The 20,657-nt window shown below is 48.4% G+C and overlaps 1 protein-coding gene across 5 annotated transcripts; it reads right to left on the bottom strand.

Moving 5' to 3' along the window:
- Positions 1 to 1,844: 1,844 nt before the first annotated feature.
- LOC144173840 (ragulator complex protein LAMTOR3-like) lies at positions 1,845 to 20,651 on the bottom strand. 5 transcript variants are annotated; one of them, XM_077702110.1, is made up of 7 exons: positions 20,526 to 20,651; positions 17,893 to 17,927; positions 16,813 to 16,871; positions 11,127 to 11,260; positions 10,846 to 10,909; positions 2,950 to 3,036; positions 1,845 to 2,070 (listed from the first exon to the last, which is right to left on the bottom strand). In XM_077702110.1, the coding sequence occupies exons 1-6, from the start codon at positions 20,532 to 20,534 to the stop codon at positions 2,963 to 2,965; spliced, it is 375 nt and encodes a 124-aa protein (XP_077558236.1). In that variant the 5' UTR covers positions 20,535 to 20,651; the 3' UTR covers positions 1,845 to 2,070; positions 2,950 to 2,962. The 5 variants fall into 5 exon arrangements, with proteins under 5 accessions (XP_077558236.1, XP_077558238.1, XP_077558237.1 ...); XM_077702112.1 differs by having other exon boundaries at positions 20,575 to 20,629; XM_077702111.1 differs by lacking the exon at positions 20,526 to 20,651 and adding an exon at positions 20,383 to 20,500.
- Between the last annotated feature and the right edge of the window lie 6 nt (positions 20,652 to 20,657).

The following is a 20,657-nucleotide window of genomic DNA, read 5'->3' as shown; positions in this document are numbered from 1 at the left end:
CCCCCTTAAAAAAAGAAGTATTGTAGCCACTAGTATCCTCGGCCGTAGCCAAGCAAAGCGCAAGTGGCTGGCCGCCATTTTGAATAGGCTCGCTTAGTGCGGCGTACTGCCGCGCTGTGCGAGCCTATTCAAAATGGCGGCATGCCTATTCAAAATGGCGGCCTGTACAAGTCTGCTGGCTTGGTGCCGCGATGTTCGGAGCGGTGTCGTTTCAGTGCCGCCTTTTTTTTTTTTTTAACCTAAAGTGTGCTGGCGGCCGAGAGCTTCGTCGAACCTCTAGGCAAGGCAGCAACTCGGCAGTGCCGGCACTGATAATAGAAATGTCCGCGTCGGTGGGTCTTGAGCCAAGCCTGGGGTAACTCTCGGAGAGCTTGACCGAAAAGCTTGGCTTTCAGCTGCCTATTCGGGAGCATCGAATAATTCGAAAATATCGAATACCTGCATTCGGATCGAAGCGAATAACGAATAGAGAGCTATTCGATCGAATATTCGACAGTACCGAATATTCGCCCATCCCTAATATACAGTTAAACCTGGATATAACGAAGTTGACAATTCTTTCGTTACGTCCAGGTTTCGAGTTAAAGTTCGCGGGAATTCAGCAGAAACGAAACTATTATGCTAGGCATCAGTGATGCTGAACTTACCCTTGTTCAAGGATATATTTCACACTGAAAAACTGCGTGATTTGCGCACGCTGCTACTACACGGGCCTCGAATTCACAAACGTAACTAAGTATCACTTTTGCTTTTTGATACTTTTCGGTGCCTTAAAGCGTTCCAAGGAGCAAGCTTATGGTGAAAGGGCACCTTTCGCGTAATTCATGCTCTTGTCTGCAGTCAAAATTCTTGAAGGGATGTTAGCTGGGACACTGTGCCGGGTGGTGACGTTCTTCCTTCTCACTGGCAAAGACGGCAGTTAAAATTGCGTGCTTGTCTTGAAAAGACATGTCTTTTGCTATTCAGGCAGCAAAACTCATCATTCACGATCCCATACCACAGATATCAGTGGACACACGCCACTACACACCAACTGGCTGGCCTAGCACGTAACCGACACCGCAATCACACGTGGAAACGCACGAGAGATTGCGGTGCGGGCGAAATTCGCTAAATTGATGCATTTCACCAGCCCATTTTTTAGGAAAAGGGCAAGAAACCTTGACCCATCAGCGTAGTGAATTCGTTACATCCAGATTAATCGTTGAAACTCATTCGTTACATAGAGTTCGCAAACACGTGGACTTCAATGAAGCCCCGCTGCCATTTTTCCCCTCGGGCGGAAAAATGGCAGCGGGCGGACTCGGCTCGGCGCCCCCTCCCAAGTGGCGCCCGGGGCACTTGTGTCCGCTGCCCACCCCTAGTTACGCCACCGAGTACTACACACTTTTGTTATATTTACCTTTTAAGTGCTATCCACTCGGGCTCCACTACCACAGCTGACTGGCTGCAGCAACAAACACTGCGTTGCATTCACAGTGCTGCCAACTTTCCACCATGAGCCAATTAGTGCTGCGCTGTGGAGCGGCGCAACCTCTGCCTTCCGCGAAATTTACTTGTCAATGTGAGGTCCCTTTCTCAAGATTTCCCCCGCTACTCTCTTTGTGGAAGGTGCCTGCAACCGAATCACCTCGGGAGATCCCAGTACACACTCCACCTACAATAACAATTGTGAGGTCAACAAGAAGCCGCTCGTTCCATCTATGGACGCGCCTGTTGTCCAACAAGTTGGTGCTGGGGTTTCTTCATTAAGCCGAGCCATGCATGTCGCAAACACAACAGTGGCCCCTTCTCCAAAACGGGGTACCCAAGGTCCAACACAGACACAGCACACAGCTCAGCACTCAAAAGGCGCTCAACAGAACATTTATCGGCAACTGTAAAAATACAAACACAGCACTGGCTCCTCCGCCAGGTGCAAGATGACTATTACAGCCTTTGGTCTGTCTGTGTGAAATGAATCCGGGGCCACAACAACGTCACGTGTGCCTTCAGCCGCAGTGTCCAGCTCTGGGCTGCCCTGAGGAAGCTCCCAGCAGGGCCCTCGAACTTGGACCCCTCCAACTCGGTCTGCAAATCAAAGTGCTGCTTTGGTGAATGTCACCCGATGGCATGCTGCACAGTTTTAATCATGTGGAAATTGTATCGACAGTGCAGAAAGTAGTATTTGCGCAGTTTCGATACAGACATCTAGGCTGCGATAAAGATTTGTGTCTGTGCCATTCTTTGCATGAAGCCTGATCTTTGACCTATCAAGTTAACTAATGCCTTTACATTAAAAATGCTCTCGGCAACCTAAATGGAATGTATAGCTGTGGGCATGCATTAACCACATACACCTCCTTCTTCAATGGGCATGGGGGAAGGGGCCAGCCTATTGAGTGCTTTGAAGGCACCTTACTTAACCTGTGCACATTGGATGGGCATTCTATACATAGAATGGTACACATGTTCATCTGGCCACTTTCACTAAAACAGGGCTAAGCAGAAATAAAAGCCAGGGAACTGACTTCCAACGCGCAACACGATTCCTCATCAAGCATACATTGATACCGCCCTGGGTGATCAACATTCCCCTAAACGCAGTTGTACAAAGCACTTTGAAACACCATGCCTTCACAAGTACCACCTCTGACAAGTAGCTCTTCCAAAAAATATAAATTTTCATATTTTTATGAAACTTGGCCCATTGCACCTAGGTATCAACAGGGGTTTCCGTTCATTTTATTGCCCCATTAACAGGCCTCTGAATTTTCAATTACAAGTGAAGCAGGCCATAACAAGTTCAGAAGCAAGTTTTAAGCCACCCCGAGCCTAAAAATAATGTTTATGGCATTTTGGCTTCAAGAACCACCCTCAGAAGTAGGCAAAATGAAAATAACCCCCCCTGTGTGCAGATGCAGCTCTGTGTGCAGATTTTAGTCACCCCAAAGTCTTTTACAAACCCACCTTTCAGCTGAGCCTACAATGCTTCCACAACGCTTCTGAGTGTCTGTGCAATGGTGTTCAGCTCCTCTTCAAGATTGAGCATCATGCCTAAAATAAAAGGCAGAACAACTGAACGATTAATGTTATCGAGCTTGTAAAATTCACTTATAACATCCAGAAACCCAACAAGTGTTAATGATTTAATAAGAATAACATGCAAAATCGTCATAAAAACAAAAATAAACGTGGTAAAAGGAAGCCGTCTAGGAGTTGGCTGTGATCGTTTGAGTTAAAAAAGTTAAAGGTAAGCATGACATATTAAACAACACATAAAAGTAGCAATGATACATGGGAAAAGATTACAGGTGTACTTCATTCCTGATGGTTACCGTAAAATGTGAAGCATTCTTTGGTTTAGGAGAACTAATCACCATTGCCTCACAGGCGTTTGCAGATAAGGATCCGTGGATCCTTACTGATGCAGGTAGTGCACGTACATGTGTGTACGTATGACTGCGCGGCGTCTCTTGCACTAACAGCCGCTGTTATGACACACTAGTGCAGCGCACTTGAGACAGGAGGCCTTGCAGAGAGTCAGACAGGGGCGCTATCCCAGAAGGCTCAAGATAGCTCGCTCCTGAGTTTCCAGCTGCTCGAGTTAACAAAGCAGTGATAGTATGTACAGCATCCGATAAATCTCAAGCGACACTGGCACAACCGCGCGGAGCATGCTTTAGCATTATCAGCGAGCCCAGCTGAGGTCACTCACGTTGAAAAAGCACGGATTGTGGAAACATCTGCGTGCAGCGCCATCTAGAATGGAGTTGCAATATGCATCCGTTGCGTTAAGTGGATAACCCCGCTATTACTTTTAAAACTCCGGCTTGGCCCCAGCCTTCTTTTAAAGCTCTGCATTCTAAAAGCAGAGCGGGGCGGCTCTGATTTCCTCGGTGTTCTTCTACTGAAATGTGTTTTGTACGTGGTTTGAGGGCAGCTACAGTGCAGCTCAGTGCAAGCCCAAATCAAGTAAGCGAAGCAGTTCAGTGTAGGAAAAGGAACGCGCCCTTCTCCCAACTGTCAAGCATGACCGGCTTTGTTTACGTGCAGACAGCGGGCGTAGTGTCAGACATCGCCCAATTTAGCGTGTCATGAACGTGTTTCAACATTTTACAAGTGTGTTTTAGTAGGCTTGTGCGAATAGTAATATTTTAGTTCGAAGCAAATTCGAAGCGAATAGTCCTTGGGGTCGAATACTTTCGAAGCGAATTCGAATAGCTGTCAGGTGTCACTGAGCTTCCCGTCACTGAGACACTGAGCTTCTGGGCTAATCTCGATACGTTCCTGGGTGATGCGAATTTTGGGATAATACGAATTTCTGATAAGTTCCGGCGAAATTGGATTGTTTGCAATGGGAAACATTTCGGCTTTTACGAACGGACCTGCGCGGCCTGGCGGATGATATGACTGAGCCGCTGAAGCGCCAGACTGCCGAGCAAGCAAGCGACAGCGACGTACGGGTCTCTGTCCCCTCTTTGTCGCTCTTTCTCCAGGAACGAACGGGCTGTTGTTTTCTGCTCGCGGAAACATGCCGCGCGCGTCACAGGCGCGCTGACGCTCCCGCGGAAAAACCCACACGCTGCACGCGGCGCAGCCGGTGGCGGCAAAGTGGTGTCGGGAGCTCGAGCGACCGCTTCTAAGTGCTCTCTAAAATGCCGCTCAAGGCACGCACGAAGTTGCTTGTGCGGTAAAGGAGCTGATAATGTGGGCGCAAACAGTTCTACAAAACATCATCCGCGCCGCTAGTAAAAGCGCCCATGCAATATCTGCCGGGGTGGTAAGCCTATTTCTGACGGAGCCAGCTGGCTGTCTCGAGCACTTCGAAACTGCTGCCATGAGGCATGCGCCTCCCCATTGGCGCAAGTCGTCAAGCTCCTTCCACTCGACGCACGTCATTTTCTTTCTGAGCGAGGCAGAAGCTGCTGCGCGCGCGGAATAGTCGACGCGGACGTCAAAAAATCGCACGCGCAACGCCGACGTTCTGAATGTGGCTTAGCTTGTCTTGGCTCCAAATGTAGTCAAGATGTAGGCCTGATGTCAATGGCACTGCGGCTTGCCTAACGAAACCGAAACTTGAACGCAGTTTTGATTCACCCCAAATACTTCGAAATATCGGAAATTTTAAATTCGAGTCGAAGCGAATTCGAATACTGTAATATTCGTTCAAATATTCGAAGCTCCTGAATATTCGCACAAGCCTACGTTTTAGACATTGAAGGTGTGTCGTCTGTCGTCGATTGTGTTTTTGCTGTGTATGAATACGGCTGCCATGGGAAAATCTTGTCGTCTTGGCCGCTCCTATCGCTCGGAATAGAGTGAACTGTTCGTTCGGACCGATCCCCCCTCGTGAGTGTGGCAGCATTTGACTGACAGTGGCCTGGGGACTTCGTTCGTTCATTGTTTGCTGCTAAGCTTTGTTACCGCAGCATCAAATGAAAGTGACTTCATGGCTGCGACGCTACCCCATCGGCAAAGTGGACACCATGGCAGCCACGGTTGGGTGGGGCTTCGGTCGCTACGCCGCGCCCACGAATGGGCTGGGTGTGTGTGATTGACACGAAAATTCGGAGGAAAGTCAGGATAGGTAGTGCACGGCCAAGTTGAACTCGTGACGCTCGTGTTGGCGGCTGCTGTGGCGTGGTTCATTGTTCACGGTCGCAGCAGCAGGCATATATATCTCTACCGACAAAGTTTTTTTTTCAGCGGAGGAGGAATTTCAAGCCCTTTTTCATCTCTCGAAAGTACTATGCATTGGCTGTGCAGCCATCTGGCACCCAACCCTCTTTGTGACAACTCTGAGGGGGGCTTTCACTCCACGACTGCCAAGGAGCAAGTGTTGTGTGCGCTGTGGTTTTACGCGACGGACACCTTCCATGGAAGTGTTGGTAGCGACCGCACGAGCGACCGCTCCCAGTCGACAGTCAGCCGGTGTGTGTGCAATAGGGGCTCGTTTTTTGAAAATTCACAGAACTGTGAATTGGAAAAGTAAAAGTTGTAAAATAATGCATGCCACGTGAGCATGACGGCACAAGAGAAGGACAGGTGCACACCAGCCGTGCAGAGCCCAAATTATAGGGTGGCTGTGCTGTGTGCCAGTCTTTTTGCTGACACAAACACGGTATAGCAGAAAAGAAGCCGGTTGAAGTAATGCCGAAATTCATGCCAAAAGTCAAACAAAAGCGAGGAAAAATACGCAAGTGCAATATATCAGTTAAGAATTATGGCAAGTACAATTCTCAGTACTAGTTAATAAGTAACCCAAGTACAATGTATCAGTTTTTATTAAAGGGGTCCTGAAATACCTCCCGCCGATGCATGGATGTACATGTAACCAAATAAAGCAATGTATTAGCAATCTCCTCCTGCAAGAATTTTGTTAAAGCGATGAGCATTAGCTAATAAATCGTAAATCAAAAACCGCGCATTATCGTCGCGCCGCATTTCCTCCTCCTTTCAACTTTTTTTTCGCTGTTGACGGCGTGCGAGCCTTCCCTCTATGATGACGTACTTCCGCTATTGTGCTCCTCAGACTGCCGTCTGCTACGGGCAAGCTCTTTTGGCTTTTTCATCTTTGTTGACACCATGGAACCCGCACTGCGCTCAAGGCTGGAAAAGCGAACGAAAGGCCTGGCCGCATGTGTGCGGCCTGGCCTTGCCCTTTCACGGTGTACGTTGATGCAGTTGCTATCGGCGGCACGTGACTTTTTATCAGCGGCGACTCGCAGCCGCACGGGAAGGGCGCTCGTTCCTCATCAGCGCAGACTGGCCAACCAAGCCGTCTCCTTCTACTCTGGCCACTCTCCCCCAATCGGTAGCCTTCCCAGCGCTTCAATCATGTGACCAGTTCAGCTTGGGGCGACGCGTGGTGGAGAGCGGCAACGTTGGCAAAACATTGCTTCGTCGCGGCTCTGAGCTTTCTAGCGCTGGCGCGAGCGCCATTTCTTTGACAATCTCAAACATCGGTTGCCTTGGCAACAAGGCACAAACCGCTCCAGAAGTCAGTTACGGTTGCGTGATCCCAGTTAAGCTCGAGGCCCCACCTCGCGACATGTGGGCACTGCAGGCGTACCACTCACTCCCACTGGGAAGTGCGCGATGCGTTTGGCATTGTAAAAATACAGGAGGTGATGGTGTGTGTGTTGTGGGCGCGTTTGTTTTGCGATGAAATGCGACATCTGCGGGTGGATAGTGCCTCCCATTGTCTGGATTATCTATCTCGAGCGACGTACGACTCAACCTCACATGGGGTATGTGCAGTGTGCGTGGCTAAAAGCCTTCTCGGATTGCGCGCCAGAGTTAAGTGACTTGCTGTTCGTCCCGGCAAACCGTGCATGAGGTGAGTGCCGAATTTATGATGGGCAGGAGGAGGCAGCCAATCGTCTATCAATCGCGGTTCAGACTTGCAACGCATGTTGTGACGCTGTGTTCGTTCGAAACGCATCTCTGGATTGTTTTGAAGTTGAATCAAATGTATGCGTCAAACCCGGGCATTCGGCTCAGGGTGTTCTCTGCGATTGCACGAAAGAAATGTGACGGGGCTTTAACGCTTTGTTTATGGAACATAGTCAGCTAAGAGAATATCCATGTCGTGTTATGGCCGTGTTGCATTCAATACAAACGGTTAAGCGTTTGTTTACACTTGTTCGGATAGTCGTAAAATGTCCAAGCACTCCGGCACTCCACTGGCAGATCAGCCGGTGAGCCGATGCTGAGCAGATGACACATCTCTTTGCCGGAAGTGCGTGAAAAAGCCGCCCAATAGCAGGATGTCTAGCTCATGATGAACATCTGGGAATCGATGATGTAGACATGTGAAGATGGCGGCGTCCAAAAACACGCAGGGAAGGGTGAGAAAAGGGCGACAAACTTTGCAACAAAAGTGTGAGCTTTCCGCTGCATGTAAAAGAGTAATACTTGGCACAGCTGACGTTGACGACCCAATCTAACAATTGTGCTAGTTAATTTGGTGTGGTCAAAACGCCTTTCAGGGCCCCTTTAAGTGCCGCCAAGCTTTCGCCTTCAAATCACACCAGCAGACTAAAGTGCCCCTGGGGAATTTCGGGGCTGAAAGCGGACGGAGGGTTTCGATAACACGAAGCAACAATTACTTTGAATGTGGCACTTTTCCATCCTCCGCTTTCTTTTTTCGCCAGTCGGCCTTAGTCATGTGATTGCATTGTCTGCCGCTGACAGCAAAAATAGGCAGAACCTGCTTTTAGGGCACAAATTTCAAACAAGAAGCTCGTAAGAATGCCTAAAATAAAAAAAATAAATGAACTTTGTTGTGAAATTGAGATTAATAAAATGAAAGAGCAATAAAGTAATGTAGTTGGATTCGCTTGGCCCCAGTAGCCACCAGTGCAGCAGTGGAGCGAGAGAACGCAGTGAAAAATGCGCCACGCTCTAGTTGCGCCTCCTTGGAAAGCGCCACCCTGGACCGGTTACGGCACCCCAATAATCAGTAAATAGCATGAATTGCATTTTTAAAGCACTTGAACTCTACCTTGAAATATTACCATTACGTTACGTGGGCGTTGCTAGAGTTCCCAAGTTCCGCTCAATCTCGGGCCTCCTGGAATAGCACCCCAGTTCTTTGAAATTGGAATTAGTAGCCAGAGACCAATTCTAACCAAAGGAAGTCAGGTCCTTTGCAGTAAAGCACGATTGAATGTCAGGTTAATTTGTGTCTTTTGGACACTGAAAGTGAAAATTTTAACAGCGGAGCTCTTGCAGCTGCCCTTAGTGTGTGGGACATGACGCGTAACGCGTTAAGAATACCAAGAATACCAAGAAAATGCCGAGTGTTCATGAGTGCATGCCTCGCGGCGACCGCCCAGCATCCCTGGTTCGCACGGTGGCTTTAGCACAAAAAAAAAGAAAGAAAAGGAAAGATAGAGAAAAAAAGCGAAAACATTGAGGAGTGCCTCCCGCTGCCTAGGAACCAACAACGCCACAGCTGGTGCAACCCCTGCTTCACTGAACTCCACCAGGGCTCCAGGCGGCGCCCCAACTGTTGTCAAGCTCTGCCGCGCATGTTAGGCATGAGGAACATGACGATATCGACACATCTGATGGTGACTACTACTAACACTGCGCAAAGTGACGACGGAACATGGAAATAAACAATTTCAAACTTGTCAAAAGCGTGGTGATGTGTCCTTCAGTGCTCACGTAGAAAGAAATTCTGCAGCTTTGCTTTGGTTCGAGCCTTGTGTGACTTTGTGCAAGCTTCACCAGGTTTTTTTTTTTTGTTCTAGTTCAGACAGGAGTTCTGCATTTCTAAATGCCAAACAAGTGATTTGTTCAGGATTCGGCCAGGCGCCTTTCCTTTTACTGAGACAAAAAGTTAAACATTGCTTTGCACTGTTGAGTTCAAGAGTTCATTTCTTGCCACGGTAGCCACTTTCCTGAAGGAGGCAAATACAGAAACACCTGTGTGTCAAGACTAGCACACAGTAAAGGTTCCCAGGAGGCCAAACTTAATGTGTAGCCATCTACTACGCCACGTTGGCCAGGTGTAGCCTGCATGCACAAAACCTGAATCTCCTTTTTCAATCCTCATGTTATCAATGCTACTTCGCTAAGCTTAAGTAGCTAAAAAGCGCTGTGCTTATTCTGTTACGTCGAGGTGAGTAGCTCTGTGAATGCCCAGTAAGGACACTACCATACACTAATTAACGCACAGCTCTCTACCTCTACCTGCCACGGTTCTTTCATGGCGTGCGGGACGAGAAACTGCCAACCCGGCTCTTCACGCACAGAGCACAGTGTAAATGGCGCGCCAATAGGGCTCCCCGCATGCAGGTGACTGCTCGCACCAGCGGGTGCATCGGCGGGCGCATTGGCGGGACAGCTTTGTCGTCTGCTTTAGCGACAGCTGTTTTGGGCCCTGCTTTGCATCCACTGCGCGCTTTCTTCGCACGGCTGGATTGACTTTTTCGACACCACCTGCTGGGTAAGCTGGTCCCAAAGGAATTAAGCGAGCGTAGGCAAAGATACGTTAGGGATTGGTTTGCAGGGCGGGAAAACAAAATAAAGAGACCACATACAGGCATCTGGCCGCTAGAGAAACACTACCCTTTGCGCACCGCTTGCCACGAATGGGACTCCGTTTTCTAAATTGGTGAACACCAATTCGATTGTGTTTTAAGACGTATTACAAAATTAGAAAGGCGCAACTGGATCCGATGTTAATAGCGATTATAAAAGTACCCTCCGCTTTCTCGCAATTCTCCAACTTGCTAAACTAACCAGTTTAAATCGGTATAAATGGGCATCACTAAGCTCACATGCCAAATTGTTTCGGTGTCTGCGCTTGTGTCCCGCGGTGGCGTAGCCCCGAGCTAGCACATCAGGCTGTCTCACCCCTCGAAAGGCGTTCCTCTCCGCTCTCTTTCCGCCGACACACGGCTGGGGACTACAGCGTCCACCGCTCTAGCCTGCCGTGCCCAACGCTGCTGTGTTTGAGACGCCGCCCCCACGAATTCCAGGCAACGGCTGGCAGAGCCTCTGGTTTCTTCCTTTGTAGAGCCAAGTGTGTGAATTCAAGTGACGTCGCATGGGCTATTGTTGTGGCTGTCGTTTAAAGCTTTGCTTTCCAACTACCTTCACAGTGTGGATTGGAGCCAATTTTTTCTGACAGCCTTTTCTTTTTTCTTAAGAGTTTGGAGTAACTAACATATCATAATGGTCTTTTATTCAAAAGGAATTTCTCGATTGAAAAGCTAAAATCTGTAAATAGCTTCGTAGTGGTACCTCCATGTTAAAAAGACAGGGTCAATGAAATTGCTCCTGTAACTCCCTATACAATGTCAAGGCCTTTTCATAAGCTATGTTTAAAGAATCAAAGCAGCTTCTTACCAGTGTTTGCTCCACTGCTAGCAACAAGAATAATGGTCACAGGATGCCTGTTGAAGCTGATCACCTGAAAACACAACAGAAAAAGCCCCTGTCGTTTTGCACTAGAGAAATGGCGGGGAAAAAAAGGATGTCCGGAAACAAGAACACTCGACTTTTGTGCTCCCACTGATTCAACAGATCTTCACTGCAAAGAGCATCTCAAGTGATTGGGCCGGCACAATAATGGTAAACGTTTGCTGGCCAAGTGGGGCTGAGGGGGAGCAGCAAGTGCACGCCCGTACCTGGTAGTTGCTGTAAGCGGAGACCATCTTGTTGCACTTTCCCAGGCCCAGCTTGTTGCCTTGGGATACGGCCATGCCCACTGTGGCCAGGAAGCCAGGCTTCAGGGCATGCTCAGGAGCACCGTCCGTGGCAGCTGCATCCAGCACAACGTGCACGTAAGGCAAACTAAGCCAGCAACCACAAGGCCTAGCAAAACGCAACTAAAAAGCCCCACTGTAGCCCTACTCGACCTGGCCTGTACGTAACACTGCATGCGTGACAGCACGCAGCATGTTAGGAGCCACCAGGCCAACCAACAAAGGGCAAGACAGCTATGCGACCCCAGCTTCCTCTTGCAGCACCAGCTGTCCAGCTGATGAAGTACAACACCAGCGCAAGACAATAAGAATACTTACGAGACGTACCAAGTTACCTATGAGCATAGGTCGGCAGGCTCCCTCACGAGTGCACTCACCCGCCCCCCTCATCACTCACGAGTGAGTGGTGAGTGAGCCTCGCATCATTTTGGCCTGGCGAGTGTGAGTGCGAGTGAGTGCGAGCCGCGCTCACCACTCGGAGTGCAAGCGCCACTCGTGGTGAGCCCCACTCACCACTTGTGAGTGCGAGAGCAGCTCGCGGGGAGCCCCACTCACCAATCACGAGTGTGAGTGCCACTCGCCCTGAGCCCCGCTCACCACTCGCGCTACTCGCGTCATTTGCAAGGTGAGCGCCAACTATTGCGCCGGTACTCGCCGTTGGCTACTCGTCGCAGCAGCTGCTCACTGCGATGGTTGTTAATGGAGGGATTGCTTTTGCTTCGGAAATATGTCGTCACTGAGCTCCTGCTATGGGGCACCCTAGAACATTTATTTCTCTGGTGGCGTGTTGATTTACGAATATGGTTTGAATGGCCTTCTGATGCCGTAACGCACTAGCACTGTTGGGTTTCATGACTCGTGGGGGGTCTGCTGTAAACACTCGTGTGCAAGAGTAGACGACGAGTGGTGAGCGCAAGCATGAGCGAGTGCGAGTGGGGATGACGAGCGGTGAGCGCGAGCGCAAGTGAGTGCGAGTGGTGGAGGGTGCGCAGTAAGCATGAGTACGAGTGAGTGAGAGTGGTGAGGGCAACTGGTGAGCGTGAATGTGAGTGAGTGCGTGAGGAAAAATATATTTTTCTGTGCGAGTGTGAACAGTGGCGTAACTAGATAAGATGGCGCCCATGGCAAATATATTTTTGTGCCCCTCATGATAACAATGATAGTGATTATTGTTATTATTATTACTATTATTGTTACTATTACTATTATTATTATCGTCGTCAATATGTTGAAAAAAGGCCATCTGGCTGTTTTGGGAAAGCGAATGAGGGATTTTTTGATTGATTGTTCGCTACAGTGGACGGTAGCCATCTTAGAATATGTATTCATCGTACTATATACGCTGAAGTCCACAAAATTCGAAAGAAAAGTGAAAGAAGAAATGGACCTTGTCGGTCACCGATTTTCGTTTCGCTTTACATAAAATAGAACTATGAAATGTATTGCTCAAACGATTTATTTCAAACTTCATATCTGCATACTATGCCCGTTTTTTTTATTAATGCTAATGATGCGTTAAAATACTCATCCCGGCAATACCTGTTGTCTCCTCGTCGCATATCGCTGCCGTTTGTGATGCCACTGCTGATGCTCATCGTCAGCAAGTTGCCAAGAAAAAAAATGACTCCAATCCACGCTGTGTGAAGGTGGTTGGGAAGCAAAGCTTTAAATGACACCCACACAACAATTGCCCATGCTACGTCACTTGGATTCACACACGTGGCTCTACAAACAGTGAAACAAGAGATTCTGCCAGCCGTTACCTAAAATTCGCGGGGGCGGCATCACGAACGCAGCAGCGTCTGCCACGGCCGGGCTAGAGCGGCGGACGCCGCCGCTGTAGCCCGGCTGTGAGTCGGCAGAAACAAAACGGCGAGGAGCGTCTTTCAAAGGGTGAGACATCGGAACCTAGCCATCCTGATGTGCTAGCTCGGGGCTGCGGCAGGAAATAGAACGCAACCGCGCAAGCTCAGGAGCGCAACGCTTTCCACTGAGCATTCGTGGCGGGTATAGTTTTTGATCGAACACGACTATAATGCTTCGGAGTGAATATAAAAGAGGATCCCTAAAATCTACTGCGCGTGGTTCACCTCGCCTTGTAAGAATACCTGAAAAGGATTAATCTAATTGCAAGGGTGCAAATTTTAAGAGCGCCACCCGCCCGACCGCCCGCTTCTGGAATACAAACGAAAACAGAAAGCACATGCATAAATGCAGCACGCACACACACTGGATATCATCTGGGGTTGCTGCCTGGACTCCGTACCTAAGTATTCACACAAATGGATGGCGCCCCTTCGTGACAAGGAAAGCAGTAAGAAAAGAAACTACTTGAACAGCCACATTGTAGCAAATGAATAGTCCTGAGGAAGGCAAGGACGGACAGAGGGGGACATATACGGGGCGCTATGCCGGGAGGTGCGTGGGGCGCTAGCGCCCCGTGTGTGTTATCCGACATTGCGCCCCATGTGTGACGCCCACTTGTCGTCCTTGTTTTCATTAGCCCTCTTCTTTTGCTGCAAGGCCGTGCCAACAAGCCCATTCTGGCGCTCTCAACAGGGACTTTTGCGGCAGTGACGCCCCGCTGCTGCTTTTTAGATGCGACGCATCTCTTGCTCGGGGGCATGTCCCTCCATTGTCGTTGTCGCGCCGTTGTCCGCACGCTCACTGCACATGCACAACTCTCCTCCATTCTGCTCTCCGACAGCTGTGCGCAACACTCTCACTCCATTTCGTTATCATAACAACAGTTGCGCGTGTGCGCTTCGCTGCTCTGGGTGCACGCATGTGTGCGCATGCGCACGACTCTCCCCCTCGGCTCCTCTCCTTTCAAAAGCGGGAATATAAGCGGGGGAGTGCACGGCGCCGGATCAGTCCAGCGCTCGCTCTCGCCCTTGACTTGACTTTGCTTGACGATACCTCCGTGCAAGATCTTCCGATGAAGACGTGATGGAAGCGACAGTCCCTTCAGCGAGTGGACTGACGCAATCCAATACCAGCGTCAGTCCAAACGCTCCCCCCTGATGCGTCGCATCACATCAGGGTTCCCTCGCCGGAAGATGGGCGTAATTTTTTTTTTCCCTTGGGCACTTGTTGAGGGGACTCTGCTCGGTGCCCCCTCTCAAGTGGCGCCCGGGGCACTTGTACCCCCTTAGTTACGCCACTGAGTGTGAGTGAGCGGTGCCCAGTATTGCCGAGGTATGCCCGTGAGCCAGTGTCGTAAAAATGTCAAAACTGCCAACCCCAGCATAGCCTTGCTACTTAGCCCACAGCACTTCAACAGAGCCAACCATGCTGAACTTTCATGTGGCCCAGCATGCCATTAAACTAGTCATGGGAGCAATGTGGCTTTAAAGCTTTTCTTAGATGGGGTTCTTACTCGACCCGGGCGTCCAATACTGCTTTAACTTAACATCCTATTCTAAGAAGAAAAAAAACAAAACAGAAAAACACATTTTCGAACGCAAAAAGAAAGCACACAGGCAATCAATACCCCAAGCTGCGCTTAGCGGCCCTGGTAGCTGAACTTTGCCAAACATGGTGTCTCACATAATATAGCTGATTCTGCCACCAAAGGCCTTACGTGTGGCATGTGTGTTAATTCAGCACATGTGCTAGTAAACAACACCAGCAGGCAATATTGTTTGTGTTGCGTGCACGCAGCTAAGCTATATGGCTACACGCTGGAAACGTTTATGCAACTCCTCCACGCCATTGGACGGTGACACTAAAGAGTCGAGCGATTGTTCCTCCACCAAGAGAAACGGCTTGCACCTGGCAAGCCCCATCCCTTACACGCACACCTTCCTGTACGAGATCAGCGCTGCAGTTTATTTTCTGTACAGCGAATGTTTGCTCCCCTTCCACTGCTGTTTGCAGCCCCACTTGCGGACACTGCCCAGCAAGGGGAGAGGGAGTGCTGCCGCAGGCTGCTGCTATCCCCGCTCCGACATGCACAGGCAGTGGTGACATCCCGTTTGGGCAGAAGTGCAGCCCACGCACGTGCCCTATACTCTAAGCACCATCTACTGCAGGTTTGCGTAGAACCCGCTCGCTATTAGAATCTAGCAGGACTGCTGAAAGAAGCTCACCGTTCAGCCTCCTTAGGACTAGAGGTGGTGTTGTAAGTCCCATGATCTTGTTTTATTGCAAAAAAGTTTTTTTAATCCATCTTGCACATTGTTTGCATAAATAAGGGTGGCTTCATTGTTCTAGGCTAGTCAATAGGCACAGGGCACAGCCTACCGCTACATTTAACAAACACTCTGCACGGTGCCAAGAGTAAACATGTACTATTATGATCAATTGAAATGCGTACAACAGCACGCGTGGTTCTCAGTATATGGTCCGCATTCGAAGCGAGGGGCTCCGCCTGTGCAGCGAGAATAGGGCTTTCCCAACCTCATGCCTGCTGCGCACACATGGCCTGTCACCTGCAGGGAGCACAGCATGTACTGAAAACCATTGTTTGTATTTCAGTTTATCACTATACAGTTAGACCTGGATGTAATGAGGTTGATAAAAATTCGTAATTTTTCGTAACACGCAGGTTTCAAGTTAAGGCTCTTGTAAATGAAGCAGAAACTAATCAAAATACCAGAGATCATGTAGTGAACTCTCCCTTTCAAAATTTATTTCACAGTGAAAAAAATGTGTGCTTTGCGCCTTCTGCTTTCCCACAGTTATTCAGTACGCGGCGCTCCAAAGAATCAAGTTCACTTATCCCTGTATTCACAAACGTAACTGAAGTGTAAATTTTGCCTTTTCACACTCTTCGGTGCTCTAAACAGTTTCAAGGACCAAACGCATGCTGAAAGTGCGCCTTATCGCGAACTTGATGCTATTTGCCCCACTCAAACTTTTAGAGAAGTTACTAGCTCGAATACTTCACCGGATAGCAACGTTGACCTTTCTTGCCGGTGGAGACGGCACCTGAAATCACGAGCTTGTCTTGAAAAGAGAAAACTTTTCGTTTTGTGCCAGCAGAACTCATCACCCCAGAAAGAAGCGTAGACGCGCGACTACACACAGACAGGCGGGCCTCGCACCTGACCGACACCACACTCGCACTGGACACGAATGGTGCTTTGTGTTGCGGGCGAAGTTCGCCAAAATGGTGCACTTCTTCAGCCGATTCTCAGAAAAAGTGCAAAAAGCAGTGGCCCATCAGTGTTGCACACCTTCGCTGCATAGAGGGTGCAAACACACCGGTTTCAGGGGGGCTGGAAATGGGGAATCGGAAAACATTGTTAAATCCAGGACTTCGTTACGTAGAGGCTCATTACATCCAGGTTTAACTGTAGTACCTATTTTAGATAACAATGTTGCCAGGCAGTGCCCCGCAAGCCATCCGCAACCGATGCCGCTGCAGATGATGATATAGTCAGCTGGGGACAATAGCTACTAAATTATTGGTCTCTTTTATTTGACTGCACAGAGCAGCCTTAAGCAGTTCCTGGGCAGACAAAACTGCTCCCGCCATAGATATCCTATGGCGGGGCTGCTTTGGACCGGCAAAGAACTGCTCTGAGCAGGCAAATAAAAGAGACCTTCTGCCACTACTCAGGTCTAACAAGATTTGTATATTGCAAGACGTTGATCCGTTTACCTTTTATTATAGGAACGCCATCTCGATCCGTGAACACAATGGCCTGAAGGCCTTGGACCCTAGTTCCAAAAAGGGGAAAAAAAGGAAAAAAAAAGAAACCATTTTGACACGCAAGCATTTTGAAGATGCCATAACGAGACACGTCCTTGTGATGAGCATGGTATTTTGCCGGAAGGCATTTGAATCAGTGTATAGGCTGGCTCTATGTGGCTTTTCATACTAGTGCTATTTATATTGAGCCTGTTGGCTCAACTGAACAAACTTGATTTTAATTAACTCCTTTCCTTTACAAAGTGGTTTGCGTGGCCCTTTGGGGAGCGCTCTTTTTCATCTCTGACGCGGCGGTGCGTGGGCGTGGCTACCGCTCGCCTGATGCCATCACAAGATCGCACCTGCAGTAGCCAAGGAAGCGCTGCGTACACTAGAAGGATATATTGGCTCTTATTTCATGATTTGCTGCTGAACAGTTATGAGTTACATGCGTATATATTGCTGAAATAAACACCACAACTTCCAATGGCATTAGGGAAAAAGGGTAGCAGTCTTGTTTATAGAAAACGTGGAAAGCCATGTTTAAGAATACGTTGCACTTCATTTTTTTTTAATTTTGCTCTTACTTCATACAAACATTTTTAAACTTTAAACTACGCTAGCTCTCCTTAAATTCACTAATTGGGCAAACAGGGTTGGGGGTACACCTGTACACCGAGGCAGAGTTGTGGTTGCCCTAATCTTTTCACCTGTTGTGGGATTTTGACAGCAGGGGCCACGGGACATCCTACCGCTACTCTTTTATTTTGTTTTATACAAGACATAGGTACCGCCGAGGTTAAGCCAGCTCACATTATGTATGAGAAAATTAAACAATGAAAGAAGTGCACTCTGAGTAAAGGAAAATAAATATACTGGCTACATAAGGTTAGGCTTGATTCAGAAAGAAAACTTGGGAATCGCTTCCTTTTATCAGAGTTTACAGGGCAGCATTTTTTTTTTCTTGCATACTGGTCCATTTGGGTTGCTTCATTTTGGCAGACACTGGCAGTAAAAAGCTGTCAATTCCTCGACAAAAGATTACCTCACCTTGACATCAGTTGCATAAGGTGCTTTTTCAGTTCCTGCAATTGCACGGAAAAGTGTTAAAGGTCAGAATGAAGGGAGACTTTTACTGGAAGCATTAAACATGGCAGCAAGGCGGCATCACAAAGGTCAAGGTTCATCATACAATTACTACTTGTCAGTGTATTGAAAAAAAAAACAGGGTCAACTTTCCAAGTCCAAAGCCTACGTTGTGCAAATTTTGCTAGACTCGACTAATCTTGTAGCCTCATTGAAAAATCTGCACTTTTCCCTCCCAAAGTACGAAGCAGTGCGTCGAAATCGGGCAATTTGGCCAAAAACTGCAGCAACACAGTGGTGTAGATGGCCTTCACTGCTGCTGCTGCGACGCGAGCACGTTGGCATCAAAACGAGCCGTGTGACGGCGGCACACGAGCAGCAGCCGAGACTGTCGATGCCGTGTTTGACAAGTTGCGGACGGTAATTACTGGCGTCTCTCGTCCACGTCTCAGCTGCACAGTGTGCTCATGCATGAAGGTGTCAGTGTCTGTTTTTGGATTGTTCAGGGGTACTGTACATTAATATTCTGCCACTGGTATTGACACGACAGACACACGCACAGTTGGCGGCGTTGGTCTCTGGCTCCAGCATCAGCGAGAATATGCGTCAAGTATATCACCTTGGTCACATTGGGTGAATTGTGGGACTCGCATGAAATGCAGTCATAGGGAAAGCATTGGCTAAAACAACTTTGTGGATATCTCCTGCTTTATGGGTACCTCACACCGAAATAATAATAAAAATAACCCAGGTCGTAAATATTGGCCAATGCAGGATGTTACGACGATAATTAAGACTAAATTTTTTTTCCTGAGCAAACCACCGCTCTGTTCGCGCTCAGACTTCAAACAAAGGTCGCATTTTGTGGTCTATTTTGTTTGACACCAGGAAGGACGACGGTACTGACTTGTTTATTCTGAAAGTAGAACGATTTTTGCCTTGGGAAATCGGCGGCCAATTTGGACGTGCGAGCTAGCATGTAAGCTAACCTCAGGGGTACGCAGAGCGAAATGGACGATGGGGATTCACACTTGGAAGGAGCCAAATGGTGTAGCTGACGATCAGAAAATCTCTTTTGTCCCTAGTTTACGATAATCACAAATAGTTTCATAACAGCTGATACCAATTATAGTAAAATATGCCCAAGGTTCATCATTGCCAATAAACACTGGATTTGTTTTCTCACCTGCTTTCACATTTTCTGATCGTCTGCTACTGATTTGGCGCCTTGCTACCGTGGAAGGAGCCAAATGAGGGAGCAGACGATCAGAAAACCTTTTTTCACATTTTCTGATAGTCTGCCGCCCCATTTGGGTCCTCCTTATTGGGAATCCCCATCGTCCGTTTCGCTCTGCATACCCCAGGTGACACCCTCATTTCGAGATCAGCTTGCACTGGCTCGCACGTCCAATTTGGCCGCCAATTTCCCATAGGAGAAAATAGTTTTTATTTATTTTCAGAATAAACAAGTAAGTACCGTCGTTGTTCCCAGTGTCAAACAAAATAGATTACAAAATGCGACCTTCGTGTGACGTTTGAGCGCGAAACGAGCCGCGGTTTGCTAAAAAAAAGTGTCCCAATTATCGTCGTAACACCCTGTAGCACCGGTATGTAGTAAGATTCTCATTATACTTACTGGGAGGCTCAGCGCAAATAAGATGAGGACGGTGGCAGACTAGGCAGGCGCCTGTCTTGTCTGCCACTGCCACTGTCTGCCACCAACTATCCCACCAACACGTTGCACTGAAGTACCTCATTAAACTTGTTGTCAGGTGAGCCTCATTGAGCCTCACTGTACGTCAAGCGCCGGATACCTGTTCACATCGCTGGACCTCAATGCGCTCAAAGCGTAACTTCAGGCCCAACGTCGGGACATCTGCCAATACGCAACTGCGGATACGGGCTACTCTCTCAATACGTAACATAGTACAATTTTTTGCTCAGGTATTGAGCGACATCAAGAAACTAACCAACTAGAGGCTAACAGTTTATTGTAAAAACGCGGACTCCCACGTATAAATATTGCTAAAAGGGCTACCACGCTACCACTTTCATTCACCATTGGTCCAGTTTTGGTCAGGTGCACCTTAATATGACGCAGTCAAAATATTATAATAGTAAGCAAGCAAACTGGAAGCGCTTATTACCACCGGTTAAGATTATGTGGCTAAGTGTTGACCATTTGCGCAGTAGTTTCTATGCCTACTGTTAGAGGGCACCACCGCAACACGAAAATTACTTATGACGCGCTTCTTTACGTCACACACACGCAAAATAAGGGGGCGCGGGTGTAAAACGAAATAAAAAATACTTTCCTAAGCAAAAGCATCGCTTGTCGCCAACGTAAGTCCAAAACAGCCTCGAAAGGTCTGACTTCGTAATTCAAAACCGAAGTTACTCGGCCGTAACTTAACTTCATTAGCGCCTGACATTCGCTTTAAAAAGGAATCATACTTCTCCCACAGAAGCTCATGCAACGCTTTTGCGACTTCGGTTGCGCCAGTTGCGCCAGCCTCGCGGTGCAATCCACGAAGCCAATTTCTGCGCAACTTTGATCAGTGGCATATTACAGCCGTTACAGCGCATAATCAACTTACATCGGCCATGGTGTAGGGCGTTAGCTTACACCCCGTATTTCACACTTACAGCACTTTCAGCACTTTCAGCCTATGCTTTCAGCACATAATATGCAGGATCGCAACGCTTGAACTTGAAGCGTAGCGCTAGCG

Source organism: Haemaphysalis longicornis, unplaced genomic scaffold (genome assembly GCF_048455015.1).
Source record: "Haemaphysalis longicornis isolate Haplotype H1 unplaced genomic scaffold, Haemaphysalis longicornis Haplotype H1 scaffold_3, whole genome shotgun sequence".
In the NCBI taxonomy this organism is placed as follows: Eukaryota; Metazoa; Arthropoda; class Arachnida; order Ixodida; family Ixodidae; genus Haemaphysalis; species Haemaphysalis longicornis.
The sequence above is the reverse complement of the archived record's forward strand: the minus strand, read 5'-3'. Positions and strand labels throughout refer to the sequence as shown.